The 25,637-nt window shown below is 35.0% G+C and overlaps 4 protein-coding genes across 5 annotated transcripts; 3 read left to right on the forward strand and 1 right to left on the reverse strand.

Annotated features, from left to right (window-relative positions):
• Positions 1–2,099: 2,099 nt before the first annotated feature.
• Positions 2,100–7,537, forward strand: LOC147520916 (nucleobase-ascorbate transporter 7-like). The gene is made up of 14 exons (XM_086592427.1): positions 2,100–2,341; positions 2,432–2,529; positions 2,618–2,794; positions 2,879–2,979; positions 3,069–3,144; positions 3,375–3,434; positions 3,543–3,727; positions 4,417–4,513; positions 5,173–5,259; positions 5,362–5,420; positions 5,739–5,830; positions 6,210–6,287; positions 6,934–7,094; positions 7,190–7,537. Exons 1-14 carry the CDS (start codon positions 2,224–2,226, stop codon positions 7,406–7,408), a joined length of 1,608 nt encoding a protein of 535 aa, XP_086448553.1. The 5' UTR covers positions 2,100–2,223; the 3' UTR covers positions 7,409–7,537.
• Positions 7,538–7,850: 313 nt separating this feature from the next.
• Positions 7,851–11,789, reverse strand: LOC147520917 (DUF4228 domain protein). 2 transcript variants are annotated; one of them, XM_086592428.1, is made up of 4 exons: positions 11,554–11,789; positions 11,067–11,415; positions 10,836–10,984; positions 7,851–8,359 (listed from the first exon to the last, which is right to left on the reverse strand). In XM_086592428.1, the coding sequence occupies exons 2-4, from the start codon at positions 11,314–11,316 to the stop codon at positions 8,219–8,221; spliced, it is 540 nt and encodes a 179-aa protein (XP_086448554.1). In that variant the 5' UTR covers positions 11,317–11,415; positions 11,554–11,789; the 3' UTR covers positions 7,851–8,218. The 2 variants fall into 2 exon arrangements, with proteins under 2 accessions (XP_086448554.1, XP_086448555.1); XM_086592429.1 differs by having other exon boundaries at positions 11,067–11,351; positions 11,554–11,693.
• On the forward strand, positions 11,677–19,202 carry LOC147520918 (extracellular ribonuclease LE-like). Its single transcript, XM_086594349.1, has 7 exons — positions 11,677–11,793; positions 16,297–16,404; positions 16,526–16,579; positions 17,477–17,602; positions 17,707–17,862; positions 17,950–18,148; positions 18,866–19,202. The coding sequence occupies exons 1-7, from the start codon at positions 11,677–11,679 to the stop codon at positions 19,087–19,089; spliced, it is 984 nt and encodes a 327-aa protein (XP_086450475.1). The 3' UTR covers positions 19,090–19,202.
• Positions 19,203–19,839: 637 nt separating this feature from the next.
• On the forward strand, positions 19,840–22,939 carry LOC147520919 (heptahelical transmembrane protein 4-like). Its single transcript, XM_086592430.1, has 3 exons — positions 19,840–20,377; positions 20,932–21,256; positions 21,841–22,939. The coding sequence occupies exons 1-3, from the start codon at positions 20,154–20,156 to the stop codon at positions 22,498–22,500; spliced, it is 1,209 nt and encodes a 402-aa protein (XP_086448556.1). The 5' UTR covers positions 19,840–20,153; the 3' UTR covers positions 22,501–22,939.
• Positions 22,940–25,637: the final 2,698 nt, after the last annotated feature.

The following is a 25,637-nucleotide window of genomic DNA, read 5'->3' on the forward strand; positions in this document are numbered from 1 at the left end:
TTCAAGTCGGAGACGTATTAAATAAAGCATTACAAAAAGTTTTGGCATAATCTCTAGTTGCAACTATATTTATAGACCATTTTATGACAAAATTAAATCAAAGGAATGTTCATGGAACCTTCAGTTCAATTTGAAACTTTGAAACTACTTTCCAATTGAAGAGTTGAGGAAACAGAGCATGCATACTTGCAGCGAGTTGCAGGTTTGCGGCTACTGTGAGACCTCTCAAATTTGCTAATTCCAACATGAAAAGGATGTTCACAAAAGATGTTTTTTTTTAAATGATCAAGTCACTGTGCAGTTTTTTAACAGCAAGGCAGCAAACGTAAATGATCAAGTCACAAAAGATGTTTTTTTTTTCCAACGTAATGCCATGTTTGTCCTCAAGCCCGGTTGAACAGTTCCGGCAAGTCTTAGCCAGTTGAACCATAGCAAAATAACATATTCGTAAATGTTTTATGCCAACTTTTTTTAACAGCAAGGCAGCAAACACTTTGCTGCCCAGTACACTTTTATGAATGCTCTGATTAGTTGAGGGCTTTGTCTAACGCCCGGTCTCAAATTATCTGGTTGTTGGACCTTCTTGTGAGCATTTTCAATGTCATGGTGTGTACATGAGTCAAGGATGTACACTTCTGTTATTCAAAAACTTTAAACGGTCCTATATGAGATGGACTAGATTAGACCAAAAGCGGACTTACAACAATTCATCTAGGGATTTCTAAAATTTTCACACATTTTTTACTTCAGAAATTGACAATAAACTTGCTACAAGATCGTAACAATGGTTTAGAACCGATCTGCAGCCCGTACTGTAAACCACAATTGATAATTGATATACTCAAAAAATATGAAGAAGTTAAGTGTCAATTACCTAACTAGAGAGTAGAGATACGTATGTTTAATGAGTATCCCAACCCTGGTGAGCTAGGATCCGATTGTTTCTAACACACAAGAATAAAACAAAACGTAACGTCTTAAAATCTTGTTATCCTTCTTTATGTTTCTTAATTGGATGGGGGTGGATCAACTACTTCCAACTTAAAGAACTTGCTCGGGTTGGTGATACTAGCCCAACAAACTGTGAACATTAATATGAGTGTTTATCAGTAGTTAGGGTTTTATAATTGCTTAACACGAACATGATAAAATTCATATTTTACGTCAGTCAGAGCTTATATAACTTTTCTAAACAGAGATTTTGACTAATCCCAATGACAATGTTCACAAAATAAAACATAAGACTGATTATTGAAAAAGCATTAGTTGAGTAATTGTTAGTAGTTGTCGTCAACTATGTCAGTTTATAATGTTTTGAGTCTGGACAATCCAACAATCAACGTAACAGATGTGCTAATGTGCTATATGTTTATTCCACATTAGAAATCGTCCTAATCAATCGTGCAGACTGCATACTTACCAATTGAAAAGTCCATTGTATACACAGTAAAAAAGTACGTCTTCAGAAAATTGGTCACATTTGAAAATCAAATAAGCGTAGGATTGTCAAGAAAAAAAAAAAAAACCTAGGAATCAATTTCTATATGTTCACTCATTCTCTTCCCAAACCACCTAATACTTCAAACTTCATAGCATTCAATATATACAGAATTCCCACCAATATGCCATAAAATTGGCAGTACTAAATACTCTGTGGATCTCTTGACTTTGGATTCAAGTTTTTCTTAGTTATTTTCGCTTAACAAGCATTTTGTAATTATCAAAATGATAAGTTGCAGAACACAAATCTACACATTTTAATTTCACTAGTCTTTAGGAGTTTAAGGCATGGGAGATTCTCGATTACCCACAGGTGAATACAAATTACTGAATAGGTATAAAAAAAAAAAAAAAAAAACTGCAAAATGGGGATGGATCATTGATGGATAGAATCAAAGATGTCTAAACTCTAAAGTCAATTGTTTCCATCACACCAATTCCATTTTGGGACACTAACAGGGTTATTTCCGGAAACAAGACTCAACTCTCCCATAATTATGATAGAACTGAAACCGTGAAAAAGTAGCTCGGTAGACTCTTTTTAGTACTTTTTTTTCCCTCTCCTACAGAGAGAATCCCTTCTACTAACTCACCACAACACCGCTTGACTGAGACCTCCCCATTTTCCTATAAACTCACCCCACTTCTTTTTTTCCTCTTTCCACTATAAAGCATCCGAAAACAAAGAGTTCATTGGAAAAAAGAGAGAGAGAGGAGAAAATAATGGGAAAAGGTGGTGGTGCCGGTGGTGCTGCATTCAAACAAGATGACTTTCAACCTCATCCGGTCAGAGAACAGTTACCTGGTGTTGAATACTGTGTCACTAGTCCTCCTAATTGGCGTACGTTCACTCTATATAACTCTGTTTCTTCTTTCTCTAAAACATGTTTGGAGTTTGTTTTTGAATATTTGGAATGTTGATGAAATGCAGCTGAAGCTATTGTTCTTGGTTTCCAGCACTATCTAGTAAGTTTAGGAACATGTGTTATCATACCAAGCTTGTTGGTTCCAACGATGGGTGGAGGCAACGTAAGACTTATTATATTTCTTCTTCTTCTTCATTTTTTTTTTTTTTTTTTTTTTTTTGTTGCTTGTTGACTTTGTTGTTGTTTTACAGAGGGAGAAAGCACAAGTGATTCAAACCTTACTTTTCGTGACTGGAATCAACACCCTTCTTCAATCGTTTTTGGGAACTAGGCTTCCAGCAGTTATTGGTGGTTCATTAACATACATCATTCCAACCCAGTCCATTATTCTTGCTGCTAGATATAGTTTTATTGTTGACCCACACCAGGTTTATTATATTCTTCATTTTCATGTTTATACATGTATATTTATCCCTTTTCTTATTATGTATATATATATTGTTTTAAAACAGAGATTTCTGAGGACAATGAGAGGAATCCAAGGAGCACTGATAATAGCCTCTATATTCCAGATCGTTGTTGGTTTCTTGGGGGTTTGGAGAAATTTCTTCTGGTGTGTTTCAAATTATTTGTGGCTTGGTTTTGATTTTTGTTTTGAGTAACGTTATTTATGTGGGGGTTTTGTTTTGGTGTCATGGTCAGGTTATTGAGTCCACTCTCTGCAGCTCCTTTGGTTACACTTGTTGGGCTTGGGCTCTATATCTATGGGTTCCCCGCTGTAAGCCCTGCTAAACCCTTCGCTCTTCAACATATCTTTCTAAAGTAAAGAGTTTCTCCCAAAGTTACTTTCTATATGTTGTTTGTTTTGAAACGCCTGGATTCGAGTTTTAAGCTGAAATTTGGTATTATTACTTATAGTTATATGTCCTGTTAGTGTATCATGTAGAACTACTTTGTATGGGATATTGGAATATTGTTGTTTGTTCATAAGTAATATGTTGGTTGCAGCTGGCAAATTGCATCGAAATTGGGCTTCCCCAACTGGTATTGTTGGTCTTCATTTCTCAGGTGAGTTTGACTTTGTATTTTTCGGCTTTTAGCAAGATACTAGAAGATGTTCATTTGTAACTTTGCATGTGTACAGAGTTGATATTTTGTTGAATGCTGCTTTTTCAGTATCTACCTCGTATACTACCTGTAAGGAGAGCTATATTTGATCGATTTGCGGTACTGTTGTCGGTTGCACTTGTATGGACCTATGCACACATTCTTACTGTTGGTGGTGCATATAACAATAGATCTTCCACCACACAGCTAAGTTGTCGCACGGATCGTTCTGGACTCATCAGTGCAGCCCCATGGTGAGCTTATACCCTAGACCACTTACCATCTAAGGTCTTTTAGATTCTATATCTCATTTAAATTTGTTTTTTTTTTATAAATGGCATCCTTATTACACAAATTTGTCCCTATTTTCTACCTCATTTGTTTTGTGTATATCATTGATATAAAGTTGTGTATATTCTCCTTTGAACATCGTTTTTTGTGATTTAAGGGGCACGTCTTTGGTGCATGCAAGATGTATAAAGTAACCCCTGCTAAATAGGCAACAAAATATATTTAGTATTAACCGTGTGGAAAAACTCACTCCTTGGAGAACATCTGACTGATACAATTAGTTTGTTATCCTTTTGAAATTCTGGTCTTGAAGTTTATCAAATAAAAACACTTTGTTTTTTTTTCATTGCTCTAGACTGAGATCAAATGAATCGGTTCTCTTCCTAGTTGCAACTTGTGACCAACAGGTTCAAAATATTGATATAAATGAAAGAGCGGATCAAAGACTAGAACAGGAATGTGGTTCCTACATCTGAAATGTAATGTCAATGCATGTCAACCGTAAACGCATTTGTCAAGATTGACTGTGTTACAACTCTTGATTGTCCACTGAATTTTGCTCCCTTTTCATTTAGTGAGAAGCAAAAATTGCTTTCATAGCCCTCTGCATGTTTCTCAAGATTTCTGATGGTGCTTTTACTTATTTATGCAGGATAAGGGCTCCATACCCCTTCCAATGGGGAGCACCGACTTTTGATGCTGGAGAAGCCTTTGCTATGATGGCTGCTTCTTTTGTTGCTCTCATTGAGGTTTTGTTACTTGATCCTACCTTGTACCTTTTTATCTAAACACTACTTTATTTATTCCAATATCAATTCTTAAGGTGTCCTAGAATCATCCTTTTATCTAAGCCTTTTTATTTCATAGCATCTAGTGAAGATGTAAAGTGTGTACTGGAATGATCCTCATAACAGTCATAAGGTGTTTTCGGTAGCTAAAGAGAACATCACCAATAATGCCTGTACAGTAATGGGATTTTGACAACATTTGTGAGAACATGCCTATAAAAGCACGCCACACACAATAAACCAATGACACAAAAAGGCACATCGAATGTACATACAGTTCAGTGTTGTGACTTCATTTCTGATTTTTCATTTTCCAAAGCAACCTCCATAGAAGATAATCTGACTTTCTGTTGATAGATATCAGTCATGCAAGCTGGTTGTTCCTATTACCCAGCCTCTTCTGTGGTGTTTTATTTCTATTGAAGAAATTTTCTTAGTGATTTTAAAATGGTTGCTTATGGTCCTAATGGCTACAAACCATAACTTAGGTGATTGTCTGTGCTAGAGTTCATTGTGAAGGTTATCGACAGGGCCATACTGGATCGCTTCTCACACTCATATTCAGTGACATTTTATTTTTGTACACTTGGTTGTTTATTTTTTCTTTCCGCATTCCGCAGTCAACTGGCACGTTTATTGCTATCTCAAGATACGGAAGCGCCACACACATACCACCATCTGTTCTTAGCCGTGGTATAGGCTGGCAGGTATATAATTTTGTAATATCTTTCTAAACAGTGTCTCCTGTCATTCCCATGAAGTACATACACTGTTTTCTCAATATGTTCTATTGTTCTTTCTTGTTTCAGGGCATCGGGATTCTTCTGGATGGAATATTTGGCACTGTAAATGGCTCTACAGTATCAGTGTAATGTTTCTAACTGTTAAGGATAATTATTGAATTGAGAGTATAAGTCAAGGAATACTGAGTGAGGACTAGACTAATAACATCTAGGATCAAGTGATCTATGACCATAATCGACCAATCTACTCATAAATGCCTCTACCTCTTTGTAACTCTTTGAGAGCATTATTTGATTGAGTGATATATGCCATAGAAAAGGCTAATCTTTTGGATTTATCTTTTCTCCTTGGCTGTGTGGATGTGCTGCATAATGTAGCATAATGTAGTGCATTTTTTCAGCCTATGGAGATTATCCCACCTCTTTTCTTCTTATTTATGCAGTGAAAATGCTGGTCTATTGGGACTGACACGAGTGGGAAGTCGAAGAGTTGTACAAATAGCTGCAGGATTTATGCTTTTCTTTTCTGTGTTAGGTACCTAATTAAATTACTAGCAAAATCTTCTTGAAACTTCCTTTCTTGTTGGTTGGATTGAGTGGCAAAGGATAAACAATCCTTATTGTTATTAGTTTTATTGTTATTTTTTACTTGTTTTATTATTTTATTATTATTATTATTTCCCGAACCCGCATTGTTAGTTTGGAAGGCTAGGGATTATATTATTATTATTACTACTTATTATTATTATTAAACAAGGTACTTTGTTATTACTTATTTCTTATCTGTTTAAACTTGTTGGTTATTTGGAATGAACATTTCTGCTTAGAGTATGAAACTTAATATGTTCCTGTGCAGTTTTGTACCTACTGGATTGGCAAATTGAATTTTCACTCTCATCCTGTTTTGAAAACAGGAAAGTTTGGAGCGTTGTTTGCTTCCATCCCACTGCCGATTGTTGCAGCTCTGTATTGCATCTTATTTGCCTATGTGGGTATGTATGTCTTGCAATTCTCAAGATATCTCTGAAGTGCCCTCCAATGCTTATATAAGTTACACTATTGTGGTTATCTTAAATTTTATGGTCGAAGTTGTGGACACCTCTACCGAGCGTCCTTGTCAAGCAAGCAAAACTGAAGCATCTGTAGAGTTTTTCAATTAGAAGGAATATGGTATGGTTTGGGCATAAGTACGTTCTTCACAAGTGACAATAGAGTATGCTTTGTTTAGACAGTGTTGTTCCTCCCTTCTATATGGTCCCAATACTAACGTACTAACGTAGACAGTATATGTAACAAATTAATATGCATATAAGTTGAAATAAATTGATCAGTAGCATGACAAACGCTCAAATTTTCATCCTGAACAAGACTAGAAAGATTGTATCTCATGTAATCTCTGATTCATATCTTGACTTGCTAGGTACGGACTGCAGTCCGAGTCTTCCATATTTATCTCTATGCAAATGCTACTCATCCTTGAAATAAGTAATTATTTTTGTTCTGATGAATGTTTTCTTAATCTCAACTCTTGGATTTTCTTCTAAAATGGGTGGGATCGGCATTGGTTATATATCATGTCATGTACACATTATTTCGTTTGGTAGGTTCTTATTATTTTTCGTTTCATGGGGTGAGCAGCTTCTGCAGGTCTTGGTTTACTTCAGTTTTGCAACCTCAATAGTTTCCGGACAAAGTTCATCTTAGGCTTCTCATTGTTCATCGGGTTTTCAGTTCCTCAATACTTTCGGGAAGCTCAGCTTATTTCTGGTCACTACCCTGTGCATACCCGTAGTACCCCGGTATAGATCTCGTGAATCAGAAATTGGTCCTTCTCTATTTATTTGTAGAGCTCTTGATCTAATGAATTTAACTTAAATTTCTGGAAATTTTGCAGTTCAACAATATAGTAAACGTGATATTCTTGTCCCCTGCAACCGTGGCTGTTCTTGTAGCTGTGTTCCTGGACCGTACCCTACATTTTGGTGATAGCGCTACACGTAAAGAAAGTGGGTATCACTGGTGGGAGAAGTTTCGATATTTCAAGACTGACACAAGAAGTGAAGAATTTTATGCCCTCCCGTATAATCTCGGCAAATACTTTCCATCGCACTAGAGTAGGTTACTTGGGCATATGAACCCCCTGATAAGTATAGTATTTTGACTCTTTTCTGCCTCGAAGTCACACGGGCTTCTGCCAGTGATAGAAAAATTTGTTTATAAAGAAAATGGAATTTTGACTGGATCACTGGATCTACTAGTACGAGTCACATATTTAGTTTGCATGGGCTTGGCGTTAGGTATAAACTGGGGTCTCCACCAATTATTCCTTGAACGGCCCCTGAAACCCCAAACCTTGTCGGTGCCAACAATCAGGACCACTTACCAGCCTAGACGCCTAGTGGTTGCTCTTGCAGGTTTGGTGGACAAGTGGGTTGCAACGGTCAGTATTCCGTTCCTGTCACGATTTGAACAGAAGAGTCACACCTACCATTGACATTTGTGTACAGCTCGTTAAGAACTTAAGATTAACATGGTGAAAATTGTAAACCAAAAGGTAGAACAAAAAATTTAAATTGTATAACGAAGTCTAGAAGTGAGTGGTACACCAATGCACCAAGGAAATGACATTGGTTAGCAGAATTATAATCTAAACCATACATACAAAAGATGGGGTTTAAAAGGAGAAAAAAGAGTCCGGTTCCTCTATAACCGGGTACAGCGATTGATATCTGTACCCACACACATACATCTCGTATCTCGGTGCGCACACACACAGGTACATACACACATCTCGGATTCGGATCAACAGCGAGATAACACGGTTACAGAGATGATCTCTATATCCGGTTGTAGAGATCTCGAGTCCGAGAAAAAAAATGGAGACAGAAAATAGACTATGGCACGGTCTGACTGACATAATTGTTCAACTCCCAACCTCTGAAATGCTCGGTAAGGCTGGCCTCCATTGCCCTCCCTGATGATAATGTTGATGCCTTCCCACAACCCCTCTGCTGCTACTACTACTACTGATTATGCTACTGCTGCTTCCCTGCGGGTGAACCTCCTGTAATTCAGTCCAAGGAGACAAAATGAGTGCTTATTATTTTATTTCATCACTTTCAAATATTTAATAAGGCACAAATCACATGCAATTATTGTGCGAATAACTTATTTTATTTTACCACAACAAATGCAGAGTCATAGACCACTTTTCAATCAGGGTCCTAAAATATATTTGCTGATTCTGAAACCAAAATTTGTTGAATCTGAAAATTTGAGTATAGTAGATTAGTAGCATAGTGTTGTCAAGTTACATTTCCACCTTTGGTTTGTAACTTCCGATAAAAAGTAAAAATACCCTATACTCCTATAGTCTTCATGTTGTTAAGATCATTCTCAGTGTAGTTGAATCATCAAAATGTGACATTAAGAAGTAGTTACTAATTTGAGCTTTATTTTGGATTAAAATAAAAAACAAGAGAGTATGAAATTGTAAATCTAAGCTTGCTATTACTTTGTACGTATAGGCTTATAGCCAAACCGTATTTAAGATTCTGATTACTCATACAGTGACACAGTAGTAATACACATGACCAAAAGAATCTGAAATGGTGAACAAAATTTTTTTTTCTCCAAAGATGACGTGTAAGTGTGTAACCATCAAGATGGACCACTCTACCGAACAACAGAACAGTGACAAGATAGTTTAATCTAGTAGTGCATGGGTGACAATCTCTTTCTTACTTTAATTTTGTTTCTAACATTTTTCTCCAGTGATACACCAAAGACAAAAATAGAAACTCAATTTTTGAAAGAAATTAAATATATATATTTACTAGAAAAGTTAAGCATCAGATCGTGCTTTGGATTCTAAGGGGGAAAAGAGAGAGGCTCATATCCCTACAGCCTAATAGCCTATACTCTATAGATGATGGTGAAACGTGAAAGAAAGTATTAATTTTGCGATATGATAAGACGCTCATAGGCTCCACGCTTATTGTACCTTGTGATTCGTACTAATCGAACAAATCACGGTTAAATATGAGTGATTTTTTGCTCCCAGCGTTGGTTCCTCCAAGCGCTCCAAGAGATTTATCAGCCATACACGTTTCATTTTTTCCATCCAAAAAAAGATGTTACAGCTGTATAAAATCTTCAAAATTTTGGATTTTACTTGTTTGTCCCTCATAATTAAAAAGGAAATAAAAAGGAAAAATATAAAGAAAAAATGGAAAGTGGAATAAACCAACGTGTGTTCCTTCTTATACGGCAGTATCACCACGACATGATGTTCACATTCTGTTGGCGAAATTTCTAGTTGATTCTCTTTTGTTTCAGAGGCACATGTTCAAAAGTTGTTGGTACGTTTTAAACCTCTCCATGCAGTGTTGATTATGTTGAAACCTATTATAAATTTATAACTTCGATGATTAAGTCGAACGTGGACCACTGAAGAGTTCCACAAGTTAATTCAGAAAAACAGACCGCTCATAACAAAATTCATAGTGGGTGAACTGTTTGGAAAGGTTATGTTATTCGTAATGTGTACTTGTCAATCTTAATAGAAGTGAAACTGTGATTGTGTGTTGTGTGTGCTACCTAAAACTTTATATTCTCATTGTATATACAGGTTACTAAGTATCAAACCTGATTTTACCAAGAAAAAGTATCAAACCTGAAAAGAATAAAAGAACTTTAATTTAACAGTCACTGAGACATTAGAACTGGTTTCGTTTCGAGTAGCTTCATCGCGCGGTAAGAAGTTGAAGATACTGCCGTATAAGAAGGAACACACGTTGGTTTATTCCACTTTCCTTTTTTCTTTATATTTTTCTTTTTTATTTCCTTTTTAATTATGAGGGACAAACAAGTAAAATCCAAAATTTTGAAGATTTTATACACCTGTAAAATTTTTTTTTTGGATGGAAAAAAAAATGAAAAATATGGCTGATAAATCCCTTGGAAAGCTTTCACTCGTTAAATATATCAACCTCGAAAGACTTCAGAATCAGCTCGAAAGCCCAGGCTAAGCTATCTCAGTAATCAGTACATATTAATAAACAAAATGGATTGTGCTTTATTTGCTGCAAAATTGATGTTGTGAAAATTGAGGTGCCGACTAACAAAATCGGTAAAACATCAAAAAGAATTACTGATTTTATTTAAAACAAGCTTACCAATAAGAAAAACATATTGTAAAAATTAGGAAGGAAAATAATTTCTACAAAGGTGAGAAAATTTCCAGACAAGTTAAATACTTGCCAGTGTCAGTGTGTCACCTCACTATAAGACACCGTTTTTCGTCCTGGCATTCTAGGAATCTCAGTATCTCACAAACTAAAACGTTTGTTTCTAGTGGGTGGTAAGTATGAAACTCGTGAAACATTCCTCAACTGATACGTTTTAATGGACAAATATTGTTGTGGTTGTCCGTTGTCCTATGAATTTAGAACTTGTGGTTATCAAATGCTATTGTAAAATAGGAACGACATAAAATTGACTCTAGAATTGAAATTTTTGCAATAGATTAAGGGATTTACCTGATCAGAGGCAGTTATTTGCGAACTTGACCACGCCTTGGAAGAATCTCCCTTGTCTTTTCTCTTCCCCGCAGCAACAATTCCTCTCGTTTCTTTGAGCAGCTTACCCAGTTTCACGCATTTCTTTGCCGCAAATTCCTTCAGTACATCTTTAAGACATAACAACAAAACATAGTAAACAAGCTGAAATATAAACAACAAAAATGAGAGTAACGCTTATATTCGAGGTACCTTCGAAACTGATGAGGCGATAAACTTGGCCAATATGAAGAGTATCATCAGGTCTAAGAAGCTTAAGATGCCTTACCGGCTTGCCATCTTCAGTTTTCGCAGAAGGAGAACAAACCAAGTGTGCTACATAATGCCCTGGGTTTGAACTCATAATTTGGTTAGCACTCACTGACCAATATACCCTATCTACCTTCCCTGCTGGATGCACAATCACCACTGTTGCCGCTTCTGCCGCTTGACAATTCCCCATTTTTTCCACCAATCTTAGGAGTATACGACTGTCTTCTGGTTTTCAAAGATTTGAAGTTTATGAACAGGGTGCTTTGAAAAAGAACCGAACGTTATGTTACTGCAACAATAAATCAGCTATGCTTTAATAACTGATCAACTTCCTATCTACGTTTTTCTGGAGTTTGTAATGAGGTATACTTAGTTACTTACTAACTTAAATAAGCAAAACTCCCATTAATGCGACAATGATACTTACGTTTTGTACTTCTTCAAAACGTTTCAGCTCAAATAAGAACAAATTTAACAGTTGAGACTTTTTCAGGATTTTGTAGAAACTGCTATGTAACTGAAATCAGATGGAGAATAACAGGTCTTTAATATGGTTGCAAATAGAGGAAAATGTGCTGAGCAAAGCGTTAATAAGAGTTTCAGATCAGAGACAGAGAGGAAAGCAGGGAGTGAGGTCTTTTCTCATTTAATGCCTGCTGATATAGAGGTCTATCCCTTCTTTTCGAGCAATATATATTTCACCATAATCTCTAAAAGCTTAATCAAATTGATTAGCATGTGTTATTATTAACTAGATGGTACAGCACCCTTTTTGTTTTGGTAAAGACATGGTACAGTACCTAACCACTGACGTCGACAGACAGAAAGCAAAATCTATTCAATCAATTTTTGAAATTTCAAAAATAGTGAATCTCTACAATTTTAGGCTATACTAGACTGTGTCACTGTGCAGCGCGTTCGTGTGTATTTGGTGATGAATTAGACAGTGTCTTAGTAATACGCTAGTCAAGTAGTCTTTCCATGATCTTTACTAATTACGCAAGTTCACTTCACAGTAGTATTTTGCATAGTATAAAATATTAGGATATCGATATTTATGGATATTCAATTTTTAGATATGTATTGTGGATATATTTATCTTTTTGGAGATATTTGATATTGTTTTTTACATACAAATATTGTAGATATATTCAAAATATTGATAAATATCATCGATATTATAGATATTTTTTTATATATAATAATATATTATTTATATTTATTTGAAATATAATGATAAATATTAAATAAAATTATTATATACACAAAATATCACAAAATATCGCAAAATATTTTCAAATATCACAAATATTACAAATATCGTCAAAATATCTCCGATATTTACAGTCGTATATATCTCTAAACATATCGTGATATTTATATATTTTTATCTAAAATCTGGATAAACATCTCTAAATATCACGACATATTGGATATTTTGTACTATAGCATTTTGAACATAGATCATAGAATTTGCTATCAGATATAGGACAATAAAAAATCTCTCAACATTCTTCTTTCCTTAATTGTTAGACAGATTCATTGGAGATTTTGGAATATGAGTATATAGCATGTGATACATAACATTTTTTTTTATCTTTTCAAGTTATGAGAATAGACAGTTAATTGATTTAAATTATCCAAATTGACCAAATGACGTGTCTTTATCAAATACTCGCATGCTACTTTACAAGTTTTTAACAATGTGGGCGGAAAGTGGGTTTTGTTCCACCAAAGACCAATTGAAACTCTCCCCAAGGATATAAATATACGCGATTGGGTATGGAGAAGTATGTGGGAATGGAACTGAATTCGTATTTGATTTGATGTGGTCTCGTTCTCACTTTTTCTAAATCTCCTTTACTTATCAATGTCATCTAAGTTAGGTTTATTACATCTTTATTTATCTTTGTTTTACTTATACAAGTTTCGTTACTGCTTTATTTGTTCAACATTTTGAAGCGTGGACAGTCTTCACTAGTAGGTAAATGTCCATTAACGAAGTATAGATGTATAGGTAAACAGTCAATTTATATGCTTTGTTTATTGTCTTATTTGTGGGTGAAGCGCATTGTTTAGGACTTTGGATTTGCCGGAATATTCCGACTAAAATTCAGCATTTTCATTTTTCGACCCTAACATCGGTACTTAAGTTTTTTTTAAAAACTGAAATAGTTGGTGGAATTCCGAGTTTCTATTCAAAATCACGAACCATGATGGAGACTGCATCAAAGGACCAAAGAGCTCATACGGAAGTACTAATACATTGAACAGTCACACACGGGTATAAGTATTCAATGGGATGGGCAGGGGTTTGTGGCAGTGCCCAAGATCCGCTAGTTAAACCCAAGTGCAAGCTCAATGTGATTGGGCCTTTCAACTTTAACTCGAGCTCAAACTAATATACAAGTTTTTTTCATTTAAGTTCCATTAAATCATAATATCCTTATCTATCTATATCTATTATCACCTCTCTCTATATTAAAGCAGAATACACTTTATGTGGACAATTTTTTTACTAGGTGGTGGCGTGGTGCATTCTTGAGACATAGGTATGCCACATGGACACTTTTAATTAATTATAAGAAATTTCCTAACACAACATGAACTCTTAATATCAAGAAGTTTCCTAATACATCACAACTCTAATAAGTCAATCAACATCTCGCAAGAAAATCTCATACAACTCTAAATATTTACGCTAATAATTATCACAGTCATTAAATTCCTTGCAATAACATACTAAAAAACTCGGCAAATAACAACATTTGCAAACAATCCCCCAAAAATGTACCCCCTTCTATTGTTTTACATGATTTGCTATAATAGATGACTACTCCCTCGCGTTTTTTTTTCTTCATTAAGTTTTGCTTAGATTTATATTGTAAGTGATGAATCATGAATCCTTTCCCAGAGATATTGTTATAGATACTCTATCCATTCTATCAAGCACTTTAATCTCTTAGTTATAGGTATTGTTATTTCTAAATTTTTTGTGCAGGTCTTTATCTTAATAAGCTACATACTGAATTATAATGTTACATTGCCATTTGGTCTTGCAACAATTAGGGCTTAACCGGATTCAATCAGAAGATGCTATCCAAAAATATTATGCATATTGGCAGGTGAGATTGACGTATAGTGCTATAAAATCTTGAATGGTTATGGAGCATATGGATTTTCGATCAATAAAATGCATATATGTGATGCTATATTTGTAATCCTTTCGGTGCAAACAAAAAGTTTGTGATGCTATAACTGTATTTAATGTATGTCTGTTTGTGTGATTTCATTATCCTTGCTATTGATTAGGGGATTCCTAATGTATAACAAATCTTATTATTGGTAAAATATATTTCTAGGAACTGAATGTTAACATATGAGATTGAGTTGCAAATTTCAAATAGAATAATTTGGAGCATTCTTGTAGTCCTGCTAGGTTTAATACTATCCACGTCTTTGTGGTCTCTTATGAATACCGGATTGAGAACAAAAATGGTTAGCAATGTAGCCAATTCAACAACTACAATGCTATGCATATGCAATTTGTGGCACAAAAAGTAACTAGATCATTGGTCATTACTGATACATGCAACTTAGTATAGCATGAAGATCATGAGTTTTATAAACTGATTAAAATTTAAGACTCGGAACTAATTGAATTGGAGTGGTTTTGTTGATTTTTACCTAAACAACTCATAGAGTTTAGGCTATGCGCGCTGCCACAATCAAATAAACCAATGAGCCATTACAAACTTTGTCGAGTAGTAGAACCGTGATCGCTCAAAATTACCACTTTACAAAAATAACAATTTTGAGGGCATTCATGCATATTGGAAGCATAGTCACAAAAATCTATGATTTTTTCAAAAAAACGTAAAAAGCCTCCAAATTGACAGGTTACAAAATTTCAAAACGAATAAAAAATAAAAATGGTAAAGGTCTCATAATTCTTGATGTTTACTATTTTTTATTTTTTTTTCTGATTTTTTGATGATGGATTTTTCTATTAATTTATTTTAATATTTTATTTTCTAAATTGCAATTATTTGCAGGATATCGTAAGATATAACAAGACTTTACATATATATTTGCAAATTTTGAATTTGATATATGTTCGAAGTAACCTTGACATGATGCATAATCCTATACTGCATACTATTTTATGTTTTAATTATTTATGGTTTTTCGATTTTTTTAACAAATTTGTATGACTTAACGATTTCATTCTTGTCGAATTGAGGTTGAATTCTGAATTTGTGACTATGATTGGTAGTACCTAGCTAGCAAATTTACCACTGCACATAATAATATGTCAGAGGTCAAGATCAAAACAAATGGAGTTGATAAGGGCAATCTAGGACTTGAAGTAATATGTGCATTTTATAGAAAAATTTAGGTAACATTGGAAAATGATTTGCCAGGGTATCAGCACTAATTATTGAGCTAAATGTCATCATATTGTGGGGAGTGTTGCTTTAACGTATGTGCGAAACAAGAATAAGATTTGAAGTACATGCTATGGAGATTCTCATTTGGAAAATAATCTAGGAATTGGTTCGTTACTAGGTAAATTCAAATTTAAATGCCACTTTGACAACCTTGAAGATACATTGGAGATACCAATTCAATAGATTATAGTCATTTACTAAAACACATATGGAAGCAACTACACTAGGTGGGATGATAACTCTATGGGAACACAACATTAAGTTTTAGTTTTTTATGAATATATCAACCACGCAAGATTAAAAGTGGAAATAAAAGTGGTATCTCTAAAAGAGCCCGACCATATGGCCGGATAAAAAACCTTGTCTATATACTAAAGTAGAGACCTCTAAAAGAGATTTATCTCTCTTATGTGGCACTCTAATATGATAGATAGCTTTTGCTCTCGTCTAAGTGACATTTTACTATGCTTTCTTTAGAGAGTTTGACTACATGCTGATCTCTTAATGAAAATTCAGAGTTTTAGTTTACACATTATTTCTTTCTTCCCTCATATTTTCTTAAAAATCAACAATTGATCCAATCTCTCAAAACTCCAAATACTTCAACTTTACTTCAAATAATCAAATTTAAAATATGCCCACCTCGAATAACTCAAGAATTAACAGACCCAGCATCTAAAGATACGTCTGATTTTTATTATTTATTTTTAATATTGTAGTTTGATACAATTGTTACTAACAACATCTCTGGGGACATTTTGTCTAATGAGGCTTCAATGCTTACTGGAAGTTTCAGAATGCTTCCATCCGCCTCTCTTGGCGAATCGGTAATGTCAAATCATAAGCTTTTAATGATATTAAAGTTATTTGAATACATTTTGAGCCTCAAATGTTTTCATAAGGCCAATTTAGTAACCCTATAACAATTACTCCTATGTTTTTTTGTAGGGACCTGGACTATTTGAACCTATCTATGGTTTTGCTCTTGATATTGCGGGACAAGTAGGTTATTAACAAAATCATTGTTTTTTAATTTGATTGGAGAGATTTTGTTCCTTGAAAATTAGTCATTAAACATTGTTTTTTCACTCAAGTAAAGATTTATAATCATTTGTGTATCTAGGTTGCATATGTAGGATAAAGCAAATCTATTAGTCAATGCTCAATGTTGTGATGCTTCTAAGATATGGGCTGTATGAAGAAAATGTTGTAAGGATAATTGAGAGTGTTGTGTTTGAGACTCTAAACAAATGGTTCCAAATGGGTTATATATTGTCCTATATAGGGATATTTTATATTAGGGCGTCTACAAAATCATAGATATATCATGATATATTTACAAATATCCATAAATATCAACAAACTCTGTGTGAGTATTTTTTTACTGCAAATGTCATGGATATCTCACGATATATCGATAAACATCATCAATATTTTCATTAAATGTGATGATAGTTTTAATATGAACAATTCTAGTATTAAAAAATGCTAACTAATTTATTTACACATATTTATGATTGTTATATACCTTATGAAATCATGTTTTGAGTTTCCAATATAAGTTTGGGATTCATGGTGATTTTAGAACCAGGAGAAAAAAAAAAAAAAAGATTTTACAATTTTGTCTTTACAAGAATTTGAGTTTGGAACATTAGTGTTTATCTGTGTAATGTAATCAGACCCAGCCCATACCTCAACTCGGCAAAGAGATAGAGTTACTGAGTTGAACTGTAGTTCAGTGATGACCATTAATTGAATAACAAGTAACCAATCAATCAAACCCATGTGCGTTCAGGTTTTCAAACATTCAAGACAGCATGACCTCACTTCTTCATGCCTTTATTTAGTAAGAGAAGCCCTTGAAGTCATCAAACTTACTTAAATTGCTAATCCAGAAAGAAAGTATCCGAAAGGTTTTCGAACCATGAAATCAATCATGTCAATCCACATTTCCATTTTTTGCTACCTCTTTTTGCTGTTCATTGTGTCGCCCAGACCTTTGATTTCTACTACTTTATTCAACAGGTGTGTGAATCTCCAGTACCTTTTTCATTTTCTTTTTGAACTGAAAATGTGTTCAACATTCGTAAATTGAGATATTTGGTTCTTACTTTCATGCATGCTTTCAGTGGCCGGGATCTTATTGTGACACAAAACAAGGGTGTTGCTATCCAAAGACTGGAAAGCCTGCAACAGACTTTATTATCTATGGGCTTCAACCCTATTCCAATCTTGGGTCTCCTTTGTTGAACTGTGATCGGAAAGCCCAAACTGATACTTCAAAGGTACTACTACACTACTACTACATTAGTGTCCCCCCCGCCCCCAAGCTAATGAATTGAAGAACTTATAGTGTCTGTTGTGTGCATCAGATCTCAAAACTCTCTCAATCGCTGCAAACACATTGGCCATCGCTGGCTTGTCCATCCAAGAATGGGATGAAGCACTGGTCAAATGAATGGTATAAATATGGGACGTGTTCCAAATCAATACTTGACCAGCACAAATATTTCGAAGCAGCCATTAACCTAAAGAAAAAAGTGAACCTTCTCAAAATACTCCAAACCGCAGGTATGCGCATCATTGCTTTGAGTTTTTGTAGTTCAGTGCTGTTCAAATTACAAAATGTTCAAAATTTGAGAAGTAGAAAAATCTTCAAATATTTGTCACATACCCCTACATAAATGGCTTACAATGATACTCAGTTTTCTCAATCTAAAGAGGAGAGGTCATCGGCCCAATATTTTGATGGCGCAGGCAGGCCCATCCTAAAAGCCCAAACCACTTTTTTTTTTTTTTTTTTTTTTTTTGAAAACCCAAACCACTTGTTTCAAATGCAAGAATGATGTTTGCCATTTCATTTGAAAGACAACGGGTCCGCATTTTATGAAACTTAACGTAAAATTCAATGGCAAATGATCGAATTTTTCTGAAACCAGATGTGCCTCCTAAGTGAATTATCGATCTCGAATGACGGCTTGCCTAAATGAAATCTTTACATTTTATGAAACTTAACGTAAGATTCAAGGGCAAATGATCGAATTTTTCTGAAACCATCCAAAGTGAGTGACGGCTTACCTAAATGAAATCTTAGTGAAAGCCCCTTCAGAACTGGGCTTCAGGTTTTACCGTCGCGGGCCTGTGAGTGTTTCAAACATATATTGGGCTTGAATTGAATTTCAGCCCAACTTAAACACTAACAACGCCAGTAAGCCACGCACCAGGCCTTAAACCGTTTAACTTTTTTTGTTATTAACCTTGAAAATGATGTTGCCACCACTGTTTCAGGGATTCAACAAAATGGGAAATTTTACAATGTCGGTCACATAGCGGAAACCATAAGAATTGCTATTGGATATCAGCCTGGAATTCATTGCAGCGTGGACAAATTGGGAAATTCTCAGCTCAATTTGGTCTACCTGTGCTCAAACACTTTAGGTACTCAAATCATAGAGTGCCCTGGAATGGTGATGGGGACCTGCAAGACGACCGTCAAGTTCCCACCGTTCTAAATGCTTATTGTAGACTATTTATCTTGTCCTCACGGATTTAGTTTTTTTAATTTTTGTTGTTGTATTGCTGAAATAGTTTTATCAGAAATGGGCAAAAGCCGTGAACAAATTTTAGAGCTCAATTAAAAAACGAGGCGTCGAGGCCAGGTTGCACACACATTGACACATACCAAATTACCAACTTCAAGGGTGACAAAACAGCCGCAATAAATAAATATGATTAAAAATTCGCTCGATTATTCATTTAAAGAGTTTGGTTTTTTTAAAAAAAGGTAAGTCTAAAAAAATCTAAAAAACCGTGCCTATTTCTATATATTAAAATTATGTCGCGATACACAAAAAATTAAAAATTAAAACCGTAAAAATTGAAAAATTACCAAAGAAAACTCTTAGACTAGTTTAGTATTCCACCACTCAGGCTTTTAGTTTTTTTTATATTATTTTGTATTAGGTTGTTATACCATTTATATGTTGACATATGTATTATAAATTAACTAAAGCGATTAATTCCGATTAGATTAACAAGTTCTTGGAGCCAGTTGATCCGAAACAATTTTAACAGATTGAAATAACAAATTACCAACTGATTAAAAACTCTCCGATTAAATATGAACCGGACTCTTCATCAAATATTATCTGCCTGTCCTTTTTGCGCTGTAAAGAGTTGTGCCAAGTGCCAACGCAAGAAAACCGACAACTCAGGATTTCAAATATGGCACATGAAAGCTAACCTCTTATTTTTCGTTGACAATGACCAATATCGGTATTATAATTATTATTTTATTATTTTTTGCACGTAACGAATATGCAGAGCAAGTGTATGACGAATATACCACCTCAAAAAAAGTAGTTATAAAATATCGTGTCACGTTTTGCAACCAACAGAGCCATTTCTCTTTCTCCTCCAAAATCACCGCTCCTCATTGTTTTTTCCTCCTGACATTTTCTACCTTTTTTACCCCTCAATTTCATTAAAAAAAATTATTAAAACATTCTAGATTTTTATTTTTCGAGCTGTGATTTCCGTAATTGATTAAAAAAAAAATCTTTTGTGTCGAAGAGAGATGGTGAATTCAGCTGAAGTAGTAGAGAAGAATGATAGTTTGAAAGAAGGGAAAGGGAAGAGATTATGGAAGAAGGTGAAATACCAGCTTGTGGAATACCATTCATTGCCTGGGTATTTGAGGGACAATGAATATATTATTGGTCATTACAGATCAGAATGGCCCTTGAAGCAGATTTTTCTTAGCATCTTCTCCATTCATAATGAGACTCTCAATGTATGGACGTAAGTTTTCTATTTCTCTTCATCCCTTTTTGTATATATTTTTTTTCAAATCATTTGGAGCTAAATTTTTCACTGACACATAGTTAACCCGTTTTTCTATATAGAGATTTTTCAAATCATTTGATTAAATTTTTTACTGACACATGTTTAAGGTGTAGGGCATTGGCTATAGGTATTTTTTTTCAAATCATTTGGAAGTTGTTTCACTGTTCTTTCAAATGCATACATTGGAAAGGAATTTGATGAGATATTTGAAAGAATGAGGTCATAATTATTTTTAGTTAAGGTGATTTTACGATTCGTAAAGCTGGAAACGTGTGCTTTTGAGTGATTGAAATCATAATCTTTGGTGATTTTAACAAACCTAGTTTCTCTGAAACCAGATCAAGAGACAAAATGAAGCATATTATTATTATTATTATGTGCTAATGTGCCTCTATTCTATGTATTGAATTTATCTGATGCTCTTTAAGGGATTGTTTTCTCCATGCCTTATTATTTTGGAACAACTACATTTAAATTTCTGTACTCATTTTCCCCATTTTTGTTTCTAGGCACTTGATTGGGTTCGTTCTGTTCCTTTCATTGACAATATACACTGCAAAGAAGGTGCCACAGATTGTGGACATACCATCTCTGCATCATATGGCCGATGTGCTCAAGAGAGTTGATCTTCACAAGATGCCTTCAGAACTCATGACTTGTCTTTCTTCCGTGTCCAACTTACCTGATCTGCATAGATTGAGGGATGAATTAAAGGCCTCTCTACCTTCAATGGACTTGCTTCCATCACTACCAAGCTGGCATACACTGGAACTGCTTACTAATTGTTTGCCTGAGCGATTCTCCCATGGGAATCAGACTGATCTTTGTGTTCTGGTAAGCATTTCTTAGTCAACCTTGTATGGTGATGGTAAATTGTATGGTTGTACTGGTAATCTGTTATTTGATTTGATGTTAAATTGACTCCTAGTGAAGCGAGACCAGAGATCTTGAAAAGAAAATTCTATGCTTGGATTCGTGTCATATAAGTTGCTTAAAACTAAATGAACTGCACTGGAGAGAATAGTGTATAGAATGATCTAGACTTTGGACAAAATTTACAGGGTGTGGACTGTGGGGTATTATTAGGATCCTAGTAATTGCTAGCATACGGCACTGGTCTGCTTTATCTGTGGTTCTCTATACATTTTGCAGATCCAGTGCATCAATGAAATATCTCCCTTTGCTAAAACGTTTGGTTAAAAAGGAAGGTATCATCATATAGAAAAGATCTTATGTTTGTGAGCTAATACTTCCTAAAGCAAACTACAATATGCTTTGTGATGCTACTTTTGTTAGCTGCTTTGTTGGCTTGTTGCCATGGATTTTTGTTAACATTTCAAGATATTAATTCGCAGCAATTATAGTTTTGTGGATACTATTCCAAATGTTAGCTGATCACGATGTTTTTCTATAAGCAGAAAAACGTGAAAGAGGATTTGTTGAACATCATAGCACCACTCGTGTTGAGGCCGATCACAAGATGGCCTTTTTTCGCCTTCTTGGGTGGAGCTATGTTTTGTCTGCTTGCCAGCAGCACATGCCACCTTCTCTCTTGCCATTCCGAGCGCCTCTCATACATCATGCTCAGGCTCGACTATGCAGGCATTGCTGCCCTCATCTCAACCTCCTTTTATCCACCGGTGTACTATTCATTCATGTGTGACCCATTCTTCTGCAACTTGTACTTGGGCTTCATAACTATCCTCGGGATAGCTACTATCCTGGTCTCACTCCTCCCAGTCTTCCAGACTCCCGAGTTCCGCAGCGTACGTGCTTCCCTCTTCTTTGGTATGGGTTTATCAGGGGCTGTACCTATCTTGCACAAACTCATTCTGTTCAGGCACCAGCCCGAGGCTCTCCACACGACGGGGTATGAGATACTAATGGGTCTATGGTATGGACTTGGGGCTCTGGTATATGCTACAAGAATCCCTGAACGATGGAAGCCAGGTAAGTTTGACATTGCTGGGCACAGCCACCAACTGTTTCACGTGTTGGTTGTAGCAGGAGCGTACACTCATTATCGCGCAGGTCTGATATATTTAAAGTGGAGGGATCAGCAGGGGTGTTATCAGTAGGGGACTTCCCTGAATAGGTGGTTCCTGTAGGTTGTCTTATAGAATTCTTATCATTCCTTCTCCCTGTCTGCAGAAGTGCATTGGTAATGGGAGTCATTCTTAATGAAGATTGTCATTGTGATATAATGTAGAATCATATGGTTTTGATGTTAAACACTGTTAAATGGGCAAAAAAAGGTGAAAGAGAGAAACCGCCAAGGTGCCTGTATGATTGGTTAAAGTGCTGCCTTTTTTTCTTTTTTTTTCCTCGAAAGTTCTTAAAGCATTTTGTTTTTATATAATGTAACAGAAAAAGCAAATGGAGTTTGTAATTTTGTAAACATTAAGAGCAGTGAAGTAGTGAACATAATTTGTAATCTTAAGTTGTATCGTTTGTAAGTATCCTCGTCCAAAGTTTTGGCTGGATACTTGAACTCAAATTTTAAATCGTATTGTCCAATGTCTTGGTTCGTTGCTGTAATGGTGGTCTGACCGCGTGAAAATTAACTAGCCATACCATTTGTCTAACGTCCATGCAAAATTTCTCTATTTGGATTACTACTTACTAGACATTGTTTGCGATGATAGCTCTTCTTCTATTCGACTATTTGGAAGATGACATCGCGGCAAAGAATGTGATTTTAGCATTTGACCGATGCTAATGTTAATATTGTTCATATGTGCCTCTGTGGTCGTCTAGCCTTCTTTATAGTGGAAAATCGACAGTCATATATCTGGAAGTTGAAAACATGGCTCTGCTCGTCGAAACCGCTGCCGCAAAATACTAGTGTCTTATATACACCATTGTCCGCCTGAACTAATACAAAACAAGCTTCAACTTCACCTGTAATTATGTAAAGAATCTGAACATCGCTCCCCTTGTCCAAACTACTGCACACAACACTAGTATCCGTATACAAATTATTCCGCCATAACCATTACTAAACAAGTTTCAACTTTGGCTTTGTTAAATTCCATATTAATAATGATGCTAGGAAAGTTGTGACATTGATATATTGAGAGAAACCAAAAAGAATAATAATGGAGAAGAATAGAGATTGATTGAGAGAGAGAGTTGATTTGGGTTAGATTGATTGAGAGAGAGAGTTGATTAGGGTTAGAGTTATTGTTTTCTACCCAGAATTACATATTTATACTAACCTAAAACATGAGAATGGAAACTATTAGATATGGATGTCCACACTTATGAAAACACGTGACTTTACATATATAACATATTCTAATACTCCTCCTCAAGTTGTAATACCGCAAACTATGCAAATTACAACTTGAATGACATAAAGAAAATGTAAGAATACAACTCTCCCTTTTGCATAGAACTATCTTTAGTTGAAGAACTCAAACAACCGTTGAGACGAGACGTTCTAGAAAGTGAAACTGTCGGTGTAGACAATAGCATAACCTGAATACTGAAGTTGTACCACAGACACAAACTGAAAACAGAACACATGTGTGATGACTGCAACCTGAGAGATGAATATGAATAGTGCAGTGATCATATGACTGCAACCTGAGAGATTAATATTGAATAGTGCAGAGATGATGTGACTGCAACCTAAGAGATGAATATTGAATAATGCAGAGATGATGTGACTGCAACCTGAGAGATGAATAGAAAGCTCGTGCATTCTTCAGCCAAAGAGCTCAACAAGAGATGGTAAGAGTCAATGAAACACCTGAGTACCGGGCACCACTGCGACATAAAAAGAATCAAAAGCTGAAAAGCTTAACCATCAATGACAACAGCATATAAGAAGCTCCTCAATAAAAAGGCCAAAATAGAAAGTCGGTGAAACACCATAGAACTCAGAACCATGACATGAAAGGAAGTCAAACCCTTACAAACGAAATAACTTATCAACTAACCAATAATAAGGAATTCTATAAAATAATATTAGTTGAGACGAGGATAAACTTTTGAAGAATACGAAAAACTGGATCTGAGATACAGAGACAAATAGCCCATAACGCGTGCGCGCTTAGCAAAAGGCTGAAAGTGAGCGCGTGCACGCCTTCCACTAGACGAACTTTAAACATTGAATAGAGCGTGCACGCCTATGAAGACAATCTTGAGCGTGTGCGCGTCTTGATCAATACGGAGACAGAGAGATTACCTGGCTTTCAAACCATGGAGAATAATGAGACAGAGAGATTGTGGAACCTTGAATAGTGTCTTGAACATGACGATGAACAATATTGTTGAACAGTAGTTATGAACAATGACGATGAATGGTACTGGTGAATATGAGCGATGAATAGTGCCGGTGAACAGTAAATCCATCCATAAAAAAAACTTGAATTGAGACTTGAATTGAATACTGAAAATTGAAAAAAAAAATTGAAAAAAAAATTTGATTTTGATTTTGATTATTGGTGAGGTATTCCTCTTCTAGCATATCACTAAATTTTGATTTGAATCTGACGCTCTGATACCATGTTAAATTCAATGTTAATGGTAATGCTAGGAGAGTTGCAACATTGATATATTGAGAGAAACCAATAAGAAGAACAATGGAGAATAATATAAATTGATTGATTGAGAGAGATAGTTGATTAGGGTTAGAGTGATTAAGTTATTTGAAAGTTATTGTTTTCTACCCAGAGTTACATATTTATACTAACCTAAAACATGGTAATAGAAACTAATATATATGAATGTACACACTTATAGAAATGTAAGACTTTATATATATGACATATTCTAATAGGCTTGTAAGGTGGTGGTTTTTTTACATGGAAATTACATACATATAAATGTTCCCAACAGTTCTATATAAACTTTTACGGTTGTATTCCATCTAATTTGTCTGATTAGGTTATTGGCGCAAAATAAACACATGTAAAACAGAGACATCAATGTTCACGGAATTGAAACAAATTGCTAGTGTAATAATATAATTGGTAAATCTAAAATATTTTAATTCTCGCAACCCTCAGCTACAGTAGGGCAATAGTGATTTAATATTTTTTAATGTATCTTTAAAACTCATCGTCTTTTTGTTTGGCAAAAATCGTTAATATCGTCGACTATAGGGGCAATTACTTTGTCATTTTGTCTTTTGGTATAGCAAAATCGTTAATATCGTCAACCACAGGGGTAATCACTTCGTTCTTTTGTCTTTTTGTTTCCAAAGTTA

Source organism: Coptis chinensis, chromosome 2 (assembly GCF_015680905.1).
Source record: "Coptis chinensis isolate HL-2020 chromosome 2, ASM1568090v1, whole genome shotgun sequence".
Classification (NCBI taxonomy): Eukaryota; Viridiplantae; Streptophyta; class Magnoliopsida; order Ranunculales; family Ranunculaceae; genus Coptis; species Coptis chinensis.